General features: G+C 40.4%; 1 protein-coding gene across 1 annotated transcript in view; it reads right to left on the reverse strand.

Moving 5' to 3' along the window:
* Positions 1–3,819: 3,819 nt before the first annotated feature.
* LOC126108830 (uncharacterized) overlaps positions 3,820–14,132 on the reverse strand; it is a 181,290-nt gene continuing 170,977 nt past the window's right edge. The window contains exons 25-28 of the mRNA XM_049914194.1: positions 11,170–11,347; positions 6,936–7,001; positions 6,128–6,220; positions 3,820–3,861 (exon numbers count right to left, since the gene is read on the reverse strand). Coding sequence (XP_049770151.1) covers positions 3,820–3,861; positions 6,128–6,220; positions 6,936–7,001; positions 11,170–11,347 — 379 coding nt within the window. The remainder of the gene's footprint in view (positions 3,862–6,127; positions 6,221–6,935; positions 7,002–11,169; positions 11,348–14,132) is intronic.

Raw genomic sequence — 14,132 nt, forward strand, 5'->3', positions numbered from 1 at the left:
CTCTGCTGCTCCTGATTTACATAAATGATCTAGGTGATAATCTGAGCAGCCCCCTTAGATTGTTTGCAGATGACGCTGTAACTTACAGTCTAGTAAAATCATCAGATGATAGATTCCAATTACAAAATGATCTAGAGAGAATTTCTGTATGGTGCGAAAAGTGGCAGTTGGCACTAAACAAGGGAAAGTGCGAGGTCATCCACATGGGTACTAAAAGAAATCTGATAAATTTTGGGCATGCAATAAAACGCACAAATCCAAGGGCTGTCAATTCGACTAAATACCTAGGAATTACAATTATGAGCAACTTAAATTGGAAAGACCACATAGATAATATTCGGCAGAGCACTGAGAAGATGCGACAAACCCACTAAAGTGACAGTTGACATTACACTTGTCCGTCCTCTGCTGGAATATTGCTGCATGGTATGGGACCACATTGAAAAAGTGCAAAGAAGGGCAGTTCGTTTGGTGTTATCACGCAATAGGGGTGAGAGTGTCACTGATACGGTATGCGAGTTGGCGTGGCAGTCACTGAAACAGAGGTGGTTTTCTTTGCGGCGAGATCTGTTTACAAAATTTCAATCGCCAACTTTCTCTTCCGAATGCAAAAATATTTTGTCGACACCTACCTACGTAGGGAGAAATGATCATCATAATAAAATAAGAGAAATCAGAGTTCAAACGGAAAGATTTAGGTGTTCCTTTTTCCCACACGTCATTCTAGAGTGAAATGGTAGAGAAGTAGTATGAAAATGGTTTGATGAACCCTCTGCCAGGCACTTAAGTGTGAATTGTAGAATAACCATGTAAATGTAGACCAAGAAACAAACAATACTGGACAGGACACTTAACTACTGATGTGATAGTATTAATGGCTACGGCAAAAATAGTCGTGCTTAAATCACTACCTGGAAAGACACTCACTGTTCTCCTGCTCAAAGCAATCCGACAGGACATCATCAACTTGATATCTAAAACAGTACGGTCAGAAGGAGGACGATATAAGGAAGGGAAGACATCCTCAAAAATCCCATTCACAGAGCTGTTCAAGAATAACAGGCCTACATGTAGTATTGTAGACCTTCTCGATTCCAAAAATACACCACGATGCTGGTGCAGGTTGTGTACAGCCACTTCCAGGGGGGTCGGGACATCAAAGCTGGAGCAATACCTCGTGAACTCACATTGAAAGCAGATGCCTAGAGTCTAAGACGCAGACAAAAAGACAGCAGTTGAACATCTGCTCCGAGGTCTTTCCCACACAACTAGTGACGACAATATTACAATAACTGCTCTAATATGTGGGTCCTTCCTGGATTTTAAAAGTGATATTAAAGTTGCCTATCGCCAGAAGTCGGAAAACTGGCCCGATGCACAAATGAGGTTAAAAAAGGTGAGGAGAATTTCTATGCTCCGCCCTGGGAGGTGCTGTAACTACTACATCGGATCCTATTGCGACCAGCTGCAGGAGACGCAGAATCCAGCTCCCCACAGTTGTGCTCTCCATCAGTGGTGACACTGAAGTCCTGCACCACCTCTCAGCAGCCACTCTGTAGCTTTGAAAAGCTGAATCCTGACTGCTAGTGGCTGTGGCAATGGAAGTAACTGTGGAAAGTAGGCGACCACAGCTCGGGCAATGTCTCGAGGGGCGGTTCGGAGACTCCCACGGCGGCCACGAGGCGCCTCCCTTCTCTCCCGGAAACCCTCCTTATTGTCTCAAATATGGCTGTACCTTTAGTGGAACAGTTAACATCTGTCAGTACCAGTTGCCACGAACTCTTCTTCCCGTGCTCGACTGTGGAAGTGGAGAGTATAATTTTGCAGTTCCTCACACATCGTCTTCAGGATAATGCCTGTGTATGTCGCACATCACACTCTTAGTGAATAAATGCAGCAATCTCGTTATTATATAATAATCAGGTCTGCAAAAATTATTTTATTATAACTATAATCTTAAAGATAAAATTGATGAACTTGATTTTATGAGGGTATGGTGTTTGCACAAACACTTATTTAACATCTGAGAAATATGATGGTAGGTGGATGGTTAAATACTAGTAACACATACATTCAGAAACGGAATTTACCTTAACTAATCTAAAACAGGAATATGTTTAATGCAGAGTGTTGAACTACTGCAAACAGTGACAATGTAGAAGTTCAAAATTGTTAAGGCTTTTGTGGCCACTTGTTGACAAACTGCGTATTGGCTTCTGTCTCGGGTTCTTCGGCCGACGTTCATCTAATGATTTATCTGACGTTTCGCCAGCACGAGTGGCTGGCATTGTCAAAGCTTCACCCTCCATTGCCGGAGGTGAACTGGAGGCGAGCTCGCGGCCGCAGCCTATATGTACCTGGCGCGCCAACGTCCGAACGTCGAAAACCGACACACACGGACAGATACCTGCACAAACTGTCAAACCACCACCCAAGCCAGAAAAGAGGCATGATTAGTACGCTCGTAATGAGAGCAGGACGAATATGTGAGCCGCAACACTTCAAACGAGAAATGCAACACCTGGAAACTGTTCTGAGGAGCAATGGGTACTCCACAAGTTATATTAGAAGTGCAACAGAGCCAAACACTCGGCGAAGTAAGGAACCAGAAAAAGAAATGTCGGGTACAGCCTTTCTGCCATACATTCCCAGAGTCTCGGACAGAATCGGCCGTACATTGCGCAAACATGGCGTAAAGACGATTTTCAAACCGACAAGGAAGATCAAAGAGCGTCTTAGATCGGCGAAGGAGAAAAGAGACCCACTTGAAATGTCGGGAATATACCGTATACAACGCACATGCGGAGAAGTTTATGTCGGAATGACTGGACGATCAATTAACACCAGGATCAAAGAGCACAAGCGACATTGCAGGTTGGGGCAGGTGGAGAAATTGGTCGGGGCAGAGCACGCACTGAATGGGACCGACCACATAATAAAATTCGCCGACACGGAAGTTCTAGCTGTAGAGAAGCACTATCACACGCGCTTGTTAAGAGAAGCTGTAGAAATACAAAAACACGCGAACAGTTTCAACAAGAAAGAGGAAAGCCTTAAGGTAAACGGATCCTGGCTTTCCGTACTGCAGCGAACGACCGTCGCAGGTAGCAAGAAGAGAACCGCACCGGAAATGACCGCGGAGAAGCCCTCGGACGTTGGCGCGCCAGGTACATATAGTCTGCGCCCGCGAGCTCGCCTCCAGTTCACCACCGGCAATGGAGGGTGAAGCTTTGACAACGCCAGCCACTCGTGCTGGCGAAACGTCAGAAAAATCATTAGATGAATGTCGGCCGAAGAACCCGGGACAGAAGCCAATAGGCAGTTTGTCAATGTAGAAGTTCCTAAGAAGATTGGGATAAGACAGTGATGAAGATAAAACAAGAAAAGTGAATTACACACAGGTTGACTAGAAGCAAACACTGCAAAATAAAGGGGAAAGGAGTGGCTCACGAGAAATAGAGACAGCAAGGATATTCTTGCCAAGCGAGAAGTTTTGGTTATATTAAATCTCAAACATTACTGGATATTTACTTTTTATGCACACTATAAACCTACTTGTAAATTAAATATCAAAAGGAGAGAAGGTTAGCATTCTATGGCCTGTCAACAACAATGGCAGTAGAGAAAAGCACAAGTTTGGAGTAGGGACGGACGGGGTAGAAATTGGCCACATTCTTGCCAGAGGACGCCAGCATTTACCTGTCTGCGACACCACCATCTATGAGAGTTTCTAATGTACAGTCAGGATTGATGTGGAACAAACCAAGAAGGCCCAACACTGCCAGGTAAAACTAATGTGTCAGTAAAATAATCAAGTCTTTACCGTGTAATATCTGAAGTGTGTCCTCTTGTGGCTGTGTCCTGCAACAATTGGATGGGGTTTCAGATAAACTAATTCAGTAAGACTTTACAATAAATACAGGAAACTATACTAACAGCTGTAGATAACTGATTATTCCTCAAGATTGTTTACTAGTAACATATATCAAAAGCAGTAAAGCATGTACATTATAAAATGTGAAAATTATGTAAACTACTGACAGCATAATACATCATCTGCACTTTAGGTTAACTGATTCCTTTTTTTCTCAATTTTTTTTAATCTACTACTACTACTACTACTACTAACAAAAGCACTACTACTAATAAAAGCACTACTTATTATTTGTCAACTGGTAATAACTTCATATTCAACAAACACAAATTTCATTTCGTTGTAACTTCATTTGGTGTTTTACATTCATTTTGCAACATTTTTCAGCATTCGATATCACCCTACGCACTGACAAGAAAATACGTGGAACAACTTTGACACAGAGCGAGAAAAGTGAGAAGATGCACTCCCCCCCATATAAGCAACATTTGTTATTACATAAATGAGAGCTGTGGGCCACAGGCAGTCAAAAAGTGTTTCTGTGACTCAATGTGAGGTTACACAAATATGTCACTGCGAAGACTTGAAAAAAATTCAGTGCAATAGTTTTAAGCAGGTGTATACACTTCATGAAGACCACGAGGGCACATCTTAATCACATATTGTTCCTGCAACTTTCAATCATTAAATTGCAGTTAACATATACAGTTACTATTGATAAGTAACAGAAATTATTAAATGAAATCAACAAGTGTAGCAAATATGGCTGAAATGCAATGTACATAAAAATATCAGATAGATTTGAGCCATTTCTGTTGTAAGTTAGGTATGAGGAGTTTTGGGGGGGGGGGGGGGGGGGGGGGAACCACATACACACACACACACACACACACACACCACACACACACACACACACACACACACACGGCAACACTGCGCAGTTACGTCGGCCGAGTACACAGTGCTATGAGTGCAGTTTGGCAGGTACTCTGGTTGGGGTTGTGTCAGGAAGAGGGAGGGAGGATTGGGGAGAGGCAGCACATACACGGGATAGGTCGGGTCGAGTCGTTTGGAGGAAGAGACCAAACAGCGAGGTCACTGATCTCGTCGGATTAGGAAAGGACGGGGAAGGAAGTCGGCCGTGCCCTTTCAAAATAACCTGGCATTCACCTGGAGCAAGTTAGGGAAATTACAGAAAACCTAAATCGGGACGGTAGAATGCGGGATCGTACAGTCGTCCTCCCGAACCAGTGCACTGGATAGGAATGCGACACACGTGTACCGGAGTCAGAGGGTTCGTGCAGTGCACAATAAGATGACATTGGGGAATAGATTGAGAGAGCCACAGAACAGAGGCGGGGGAAATGTTGAAAAGAGAACGTGTATGCAGGTGGTCAGCAGCCGAGAGGATCACGGGACCGGAAGACGGGTCGCAATGTTAACTCCCACCTACACGGTTCAGAAAAGCCGGCGCTCGGGCGGAGGTCCCCGCGGCACGGATCGCGAGCCACTGAAATCGAGCACATTCTGCTCGGCACCGTGCTCTGCCACTCGACGGTCAGCTCGGCTCTCTGACACAGTCTGGCTGTGGCCACTTGTTCGAGTAGACGGTGGAAGTGGTAGCACAGCTGGTATATGGCGTGGTGACCCTGCTTCTGATGGGATAGGGTAAGTCCGAGACAGAACTGGAGAAGAATGTTATAGGTCAGTCAGACTGGATACTCTCAAACAACAGACCATCTCAATCGGGAATCTTAATGATTTATTGACTGAGAAAATATTCTCCTACTAATGACCTACTAAGAAAATGCAAATCAACTCGTGCTCTGCCCTGCTTAACTGAGCAAGTTTCATACAGTTGGAGCGTGACAGGTGCCATAGGGGTTGCTTTGTCTCAATAGCCATCCAGCCCACCACAATGTAAAGGTTGCATGTACAAGTCTGAACAATTTAAAAACTTCAGGAAAAACATCCCTAGTCCTGGAAAACACAATGTTCCACAGCTCTGTATATTTGTTACTAAAGCACACTCGAAGCTTACGGTTCGGAAGGACTAGTGACGCTCATCAGTCGACAGCCTCGGAATGTCGAGTTTGCCACACCTGTATCGAGCTGAGACTGTCTGGATTACCTGGCGTGCTAGCCACGTAAACTACCCGGGAGGCACGTGTACCTCGTCAAACACTGTGCGAACAGTAACATCTCACAACTACGATTATACTGGAATTCCGGTACATATACGTGGAAACTTACTCGATTGTCAGTGGCACCCTCTCCGTAACATAAGTCTGGATCCTCTTTAATACAGCCACCAAATCCTGTGACTGCTAATGGATCTTCGAAAACCTGGAAGCAGGACAATAATTAGTGTTAACCGAAGCTATCAGCAAGTGTTCCCATATATTAACGGGCTTTCATTTTAAAGAAAAGGTGAGAAAAATGCAAAGCCTGATCCCTGCATTATTAAAACTTCTTTAAATGGGAAAATTCTGCATTTTCACTTCACAGCAGCTGGAAGGGGAATCATCATAAACACACAGTTTACAACACCTTACCTTACCTGTAAATATTCTTTTCTGTACCATGTCTACAATTAGACCGATGTTTAAATTCACGCAGAACAGGAGACTCGAGTCGTAGAACTGGCACCGTTACCGCGTACTAAGCGGTGAGTGTCACTGTGGTCACAGATTGCCGTATTCAAGTGTCGTGCGTACGAGTTGTGTAACCACACAGCATGAAAGCTAAAAATGGCAGTGTCGATGTTACCCGTTTTTAAGTGCCACGCACCCATCACTAAACGTGAACTGTCTTTCAGCATTTCTGTTATGCACTGGCATCCCATAATATTCATTACTGCAGCATCGATGATCGGGAGGTAATTTCCACAACATTACTGTCTATTTATTACACAAGAGGAAATGAAACCTGTATGTAGAGAGTACTGCACGTCTATCCATTCACTGTCATCCATGTAGGTAGCTTGCAACTAGATAACATACATCAATTTTAATGAGACAAGCAAAAGTCTGACAGAACTCGACATGTAGTAGCTACATACCTCTCTCTTAATGCTCCGTGTGTCACAAATGGTAAGTGGATCATCAGCAAATGCATCAGTCTGTACCTAGCCAACGAAAAAATAAAACAAAACTAATTTTCATCACTGTGCTTCTGTAGGTAATATATATGCAGAAACTACATTCATTACATGGAGACTGCTACATAACAAAAAATAAATAAGTAAATAAACAGTAAACAATTCGGTTCCTGTGACTGAGCTTTGACGAATGCACCAACGGTTCTGGAGAAATTTAGACTATCGAGAGGCAATGTTGACTGTGATATATACTAGAAGCTAAATTAAAATACGTAAGCCCACAAACAAAACACATGCAGTTTCAAAAAAAGCTTTTGACAATGTTTAATGTGATACATTCTTTTCAACTCTGACGTTATCAAAGACTAAATTGCAGGAAGAGAAATAGTTTCCATAACATGTACAGAAAACAGAATGTAATTCCAAGACTAGGAGAGACAAATGAGGCAGCAGTCGAGAAAGGAGTGAGATGGGAATGTATTCTCTCACCTTAGTTATTTGTACATTGAGCAAGTAGTGAAGGAAATGCAAGTGGAATTTAAATTTGGATGGAACGAGGGGGCAAGTAATGAGGATAGCTGAATTGAGTCAAGTGATGCTGAGGGAATCTGATTATGAAATTAGGTTATGAAAATAGCAGACAAGTTTTGTCATTTAAGTTCTTTACAATGTCAAAAATAAAGAGGAAATAAAAGGAAGACTTGCAATAGCGAGACAGCATTCCTAATAGTGAGAAATTTGTCAACCTCAGATATAGAGAGAACGTGAAAAGTTTTATTTTTGTCGTGTTATCACCATCTCGACGCATACGGTGTGTTGAAAGAGTGAGCAGCACAAGGCGGATCCCGGATGACAACCACGTGAACCAGCTGCTCGCACTTGGCGTGAAGCTAAACTTTTAGTTTCAATGTGTAAGTTAAAATTCACCCTAACTTCCTACATCATTCATACTAGAGACATGCTCTTGAGAAATTTTTACACATTAGGCAGTCCTTTCTAGAAGTATTTGTCTGGAGCATATTCTACCATGGACATGAAATAAGGATATCAAATAGTATGGACAAAGAGAGAATAGAAACTTTTGAAGTGTGTGCTGCAGAAGAATGGTAAAGATCAGATGGGTAGACTGGACAACTGATGAAGAATGAAATAGGGGAGGAAAAAAATTAAGATGCCACTTGTCAAAACTGAGGGATAAGTTAGTAGGAAACATCCTCAGTTATTAAGGAATCACCAATTTGGTGACTCTGTGTGTGTGTGTGTGTGTGTGTGTGTGTGTGTGTGTGTGTGTTAAGGATAAAAATTGTAGTGGGAGAACACTGCTTGACTATAGTATGCAAGTTTAAGTGGATGTAGGTTGCAGAAGTTATGCAGACATGAAAAGCCAAAAGCCTTAAGCAAAATAAACCAGCACAGAGGGCACCAAACCTGTCTTCCGACTGAAGATAACGATGACAAATTCCACTGTAAAAAACCATGAGTCAACCTAGTATAGCCAATACAAAGGAGGCAGAGGATAGGGGATGGGGGGTGAAGAATGGAGGTAACTTGTTGAAGACAGCAAGAACTGGCAAGAGTTGTAGTGCCATGAGGAGAAGAAGAAGAAGAAGAAGAAGAAGAAGAAGAAGAAGAAATGGGACACATATCAACTGCTTTCTTGAAATCTAAGAATACAGTATCTGCCTGTTATCCTTCATCCACGGGTCACAGGATAGCACGTGAGAAAAGGGCAAGCTCAAATTCGCTCGAGTGGTGCTTTCCAAATACGTGACAATTTGTGGACACAAGCTTCGTGGTAAGTATTATTCTAATATTTTTTTTATTCCTGCACCCAAACCAAAGCTGACAAAATCAAAGCCTTGTCACAAAACTAAAGTTCCACAGTGAAAATACGTACTTTTCTGTTGCACTGAAGGGCATATTAACCGCACACAATAAACCACACTATCAGAAATATTGCTATGATGTTCCAACAATGAACAACAGAAATTAAATTATTGTACACCAAGCTATTATGGATAAATTTCACTGTGTAAAGCTACAGGTCCATTAAGATTGCACCAGTGCGTGCATCTTGAAATTAAGAGGGCTTTTAAATAACTTCCTACTAACAATGCATGTGAGAGACTTCACTTCAGAATGTATTGACAATTGGAATTCAAACTTACCCACTCAAGAAAACAATTTGCCACAACCGTCACATTTGTGCCATTACATTACAGAATGCACTATGGGGTTTGAAAGAAACTGGGTTGGCAAATAATTTGCCACCAATTTAATATCTGTGGGATTTTGTGCCACAATGCACTACTGCTATGGCCGTATTTACTCAGATCTAAGCCGCACTTTTTTCCGGTTTTTGTAATCCAAAAAACCGCCTGCGGCTTAGAATTGAGTGCAAAGTAAGTGGAAGTTCTGAAAAATGTTGGTAGGTGCCGCCACAACTAACTTCTGCCGTCGAATACATGTAGCGCTACACAGGCATGCTTTGCAGGCACAAAAATAAATACTGGCGCCAAACCCTCTGCGTCAGTAAATAAATTAAAAATAAAGAAAGCTGGAAGACGAGCTTTTTTTCTCCACCTCAAGTTTCGACCACTGCATTTTCATACATTACCCAACGACGTAAATACAAATTCTGTATTGTGCATCTTCGAATGTAGCAGCATTTCAATGTACTATGAAACTCTGACTGTCAAGACTGTTTGGGATGTTTGTCAATATGGCCAACTCTATGTTCTGAATTTTTTCCTATCTGTGAGAAGAGATGGTTGCTAATAGGAACTTTTATGAATTGTGAATCACGTGCAGTATTCTCTTCACCATAAGAATAATACGAATATAAACATTTTGCCATGTATTCTTTCGTGTTTGCTGCTATCTCATTTAAATCCTGTCTGTCTAATAAACTACAAAACTAGCGTGAGACAACAGCAAATGCGGAAGAATGTACATATCATGTCATGTTTGTATTCGTATTATTCTTATGCCTAATAGTGATACAGTCAGAAATGAAGCACGGCAGTTGACTAGATTTTTAAATCTAAGATGACTCTAATTTCTGTGCAGAATGTAATGTACTAAAGAGGCGTCTGCAAAGATTTTCAAACAGAGAAAAATTTTCGTTAACCTCTAGTTCAGAACATCTTCTATCATACACAGTCTATTATTTGGTTCTCGTTGATCATTATCAAAGAAAGCAGCAGTGTAAGTAACATCAAATAGCAGCTGCTTGCCATTGTTTCGCTTATGAGACGATTCCTCTCTCTCTCTTTTATTTTTATTGTAAGCGGCGGTAGCGTGCACAAAAGCAAGCCATGCCATGAGTGGCGATATGTCGTTAACACTCATTATCAGAATGCAAAAAACAATGCATGACACAGTACAGTAATGCATTTTCAGCTTAGAGTGACGTAAACACCAATAACAAAGAGAATGGCACTTATCAGATCAAAGAAAAATAAGCAATCGATTCAAACCAGACGAAGCACGTGAAAAAGGAAGGGTACCCGTATAAATACGGACAGAGCACCTGACGCATAGCAATGGCTGCCTGGTAAAGATTAACTGCTAAGCTTACGACTCGAACCAAACTACTGTAGCTGTTTCGTCATTCATTCGACCTAAATTGTGTCTCACATTATAATGGACCAAGTTTGTTTTGATTTGGAGGTGCGGCCTAAAACTTCTCTCCCCTCGAATTTTGAATCTCAAATTTCAGGTGCGGCTTAGATTCGGGAAATTTTTTTTCCCTTGATTTCGAGTCTCATTTTTCTGGTGCGGCTTAGATTCAAGTTCAGCTTAGATTCGAGTAAATACGGTACGTTCAATGTTAGCGACATGCTCACATGAATTGTTACCAATGACTGCATTGAAAGAAGCAGGCAATGGTCTTTTGATCTGAATACATCTTTGCACAAATCACCAGAGCTACATACCTTCCTACTGTCAGCAAATGAGTGTGCAGTCAGAATCCTGTCATCGTCTTTCGTACTCAAATGCTTATTCAGCACAAAAGCAGTGAGAAACACTATGCCACAGTATCTACTGACAAGTAATGGTGGCTCTACACAATCGATGTGAATTAACATATGTGGTATAATCTGCCAGGAAGTTTCATATGTGGTATAAGTCTGTGATTTCACAAAATGCTCTGTCGGCATGAACTGCAGGTGAAAACAGGAAAGTTACTTACATTGTCTGAAGTGCAGAAGGAATTATCCTCTTGAGAGATAACGCCTTGCGTTAGAACACTACAACTGATGAAGTGTGTTGATGTCTCTTGCTCCATCACAAACTCATCACGGGTACCATTTTGAAGATTACTTTCTTCGAGTGAAGTACCGTCATTCCCATCAGAAATTTGTGTAGACCTGAAACATCAGCATAATTAAATAAATACAAATGAACAAAACAATTAAGTCAGAGGTATATTGACAATGACTTCTTGATTTGCTGCAAAAATGTATCTACACACAGAAAATAACTATTATTGAAAAGAGGCATTGGGAAGAAAATAAACTTGAAACAATTTGATCCTAATCTGATTTCATGAGAGAACAGGAAATTCAGATTTCACTCTTTCGATAAACAGCTTTCAGCAATACCGGAGACATGTGTTGCACTAAAATGTAAATCTGAATTTTTTGTGTAGACTACTTGTACTCAAATGTCATTAACAGTCAAAAATATATGTGTAAATTCATAGCCAAAAGTTCTTGTTTATTAAACAGAGCAGAATTAAGCTGCATCGAACGATGAATGATTATACAGTTTCCTGTACTGCATACATATTTGTGGGCAGCACTGAATGTTCAAGAATTAATTATATTATTCATTCATTAGTTGCCTTACAACTCAATATGAAATAACCTATTCCGGGATTCTTAACAAGTACAGCTTTTCATTAGCAAAGGGATGAAAAGATTTACAACTAATGCTGTGGTGTACCATATTAACAAACTGTCTATAACTAAATTACTGTTACTTCTATGTATGTGCTGTGGGCAATAAGGCATCACTGTTATTTCTGCCTTACACAGGCTAATATTAAAGCAACAATATTTTAAATCACTGCTATGTCAAAGGAAAGCCCCACTTATACTACATATTATCAAACATAATTAATTAATACAATGGAAAATCCAGGATGGAATGTAAGAGAAGGAAAGCTGCTACAATACTTCACTGATATTTATCATATAACAACAGCTGTCTGCAAGCCAGAAGGCACAGGTCTCTATATCCAACACTGTCACTTGTGACAATGATAAAAATAATTTTAAAACTTTGAACAGAATGTAAGCAATAGCATGCTTCTTTAAGATTTTCCTTCCAAATCACAAGAATTTCCATTTTCTTATAATATTGTCAAATATACTTCCCTTGGAATGCAGAACACAACTCCATTCTCCAGGACAAGGAAGTATGTCCATACGGATATTAATAAGTGTCTTTTCTTGTGGTTATATAAATCACAGTACGTCTTCATTAATTCTCACTGTTAGCTGCAAATGACATGAAGGAAGTAATATACAGGGAATAAAGTTCAGATTCAAAGCTCTTTGATGAGTTTGGTACAGAATAAGCAGTTATCAATTCTGCCTGATTTCTTGTTTGCACATTTTGCTGAACAGCTATTTTGTTTTACTTAACTGCATTGCACCAGGAGACAACCACAAATGCTAAAAGAGGCTGTGATTTTTTATCAAGCGAATATAATGAGGAATACTTAGTATATGTACAAAATGTTTTGGAGGAAGAAAAAGTACAGCTGAACTTCGCGTTAACAAAGTAACTATAAAAGACGGAGGCCGCATGTGGATTTCGATAGGCTAGAGTAAAAATATTGGCAATAACCTTTTGCAGAAAGACCATACTTAGATTACTCTTAACCAGTCTCCAGAAACACAAATGTGTGTAGCTGCGGGGGAATTTGAACACTCCTCTTGTTTAATCTGAGAAAAATAAATAAATAAATCCTAGCTTAAAACAATCACACTACTTCAGAGTGTGTTTCCATATTCTTCACTGAGAAAGAGAACTATAATTACAAAATAATCTACTTCCACATCACAGTAGGAAATTGCAATTACAACCCATGGGACACACAGATAATTAAACAAATTTTTGTCTCTCCTATTTCGATTTTTCATTTTAAAACTTTTACAGACACTGGTAAGCAGTTACAACATATTACACTGAATAATGGGTCAGCAGTCTACTGTTTGATAGTTTCCTAATGATATTTTTGGCAAAGGCTCGGAGTAATATGCTTCTGAAGGTAAGCAGCTCATTTTGGTAATTTTTTCACATGAGGATTTTACTAGAGCATATTTAAGTCTGTCAAGAAAAATTCCTTCTGTCTTTAACTAACAATTTAACAAAATCAAGGCAAGCATGAAAAATTCATAGTCCATAGGAAAACTGCTGCAGTCAGAACAAACAGAAGAGATTTTCTGTTGATTTAGTGATTTATGTACTCTTTGTCACTGACAGTAAGTTGTAATCTGCCACTCTATGTCCTCTAATACTAAATGAAATCTTTACTATGGGAAGTAATACACTGATTAATGGTGTGGTGACCTTGATTTTATATTCTATATATACACTGTTTTCAGGTTCCATTGAGTACTTGAGCAAAAGCTACTTATAATCAAAATAGTGGTATGTGTGTAGTTTAACAATGTTGGGAGAGGAAAAAAAAGCAAAAGACCAATTTAAAATTGTGTAAATTGTCATGAGGAACTCCTGTAGAGTACATAATTAGTGTGCTACAGAGGAGTCTCTCAATTACTATGTCAAGACACACATTTCTGAATTATGGCATCTCTGCCCAAACTCTTTGCCTTTACAAATGTCTGCTTGTGTCTGTGTATGTGCGGATGGAATTGTGTGGGTGTGCGAGTGTATACCTGTCCTTTTTTTCTCCCTAAGGTAAGTCTTTCCGCTCCCGGGATTGGAATGACTCCTTACCCTCTCCCTTAAAACCCACATCCTTTCGTTTTTCCGTCTCCTTCCCTCTTTCCTGACGAGGCAACCGTTGGTTGCGAATGCTTGAATTTTGTGTGTATGTTTGTGTTTGTTTGTGTGTCTATCAACCTGCCAGCGCTTTCGTTTGGTAAGTCACATCATCTTTGTTTTTAGATATATTTTTCC

The sequence above is a fragment of the Schistocerca cancellata genome, chromosome 11, assembly GCF_023864275.1.
Source record: "Schistocerca cancellata isolate TAMUIC-IGC-003103 chromosome 11, iqSchCanc2.1, whole genome shotgun sequence".
Classification (NCBI taxonomy): Eukaryota; Metazoa; Arthropoda; class Insecta; order Orthoptera; family Acrididae; genus Schistocerca; species Schistocerca cancellata.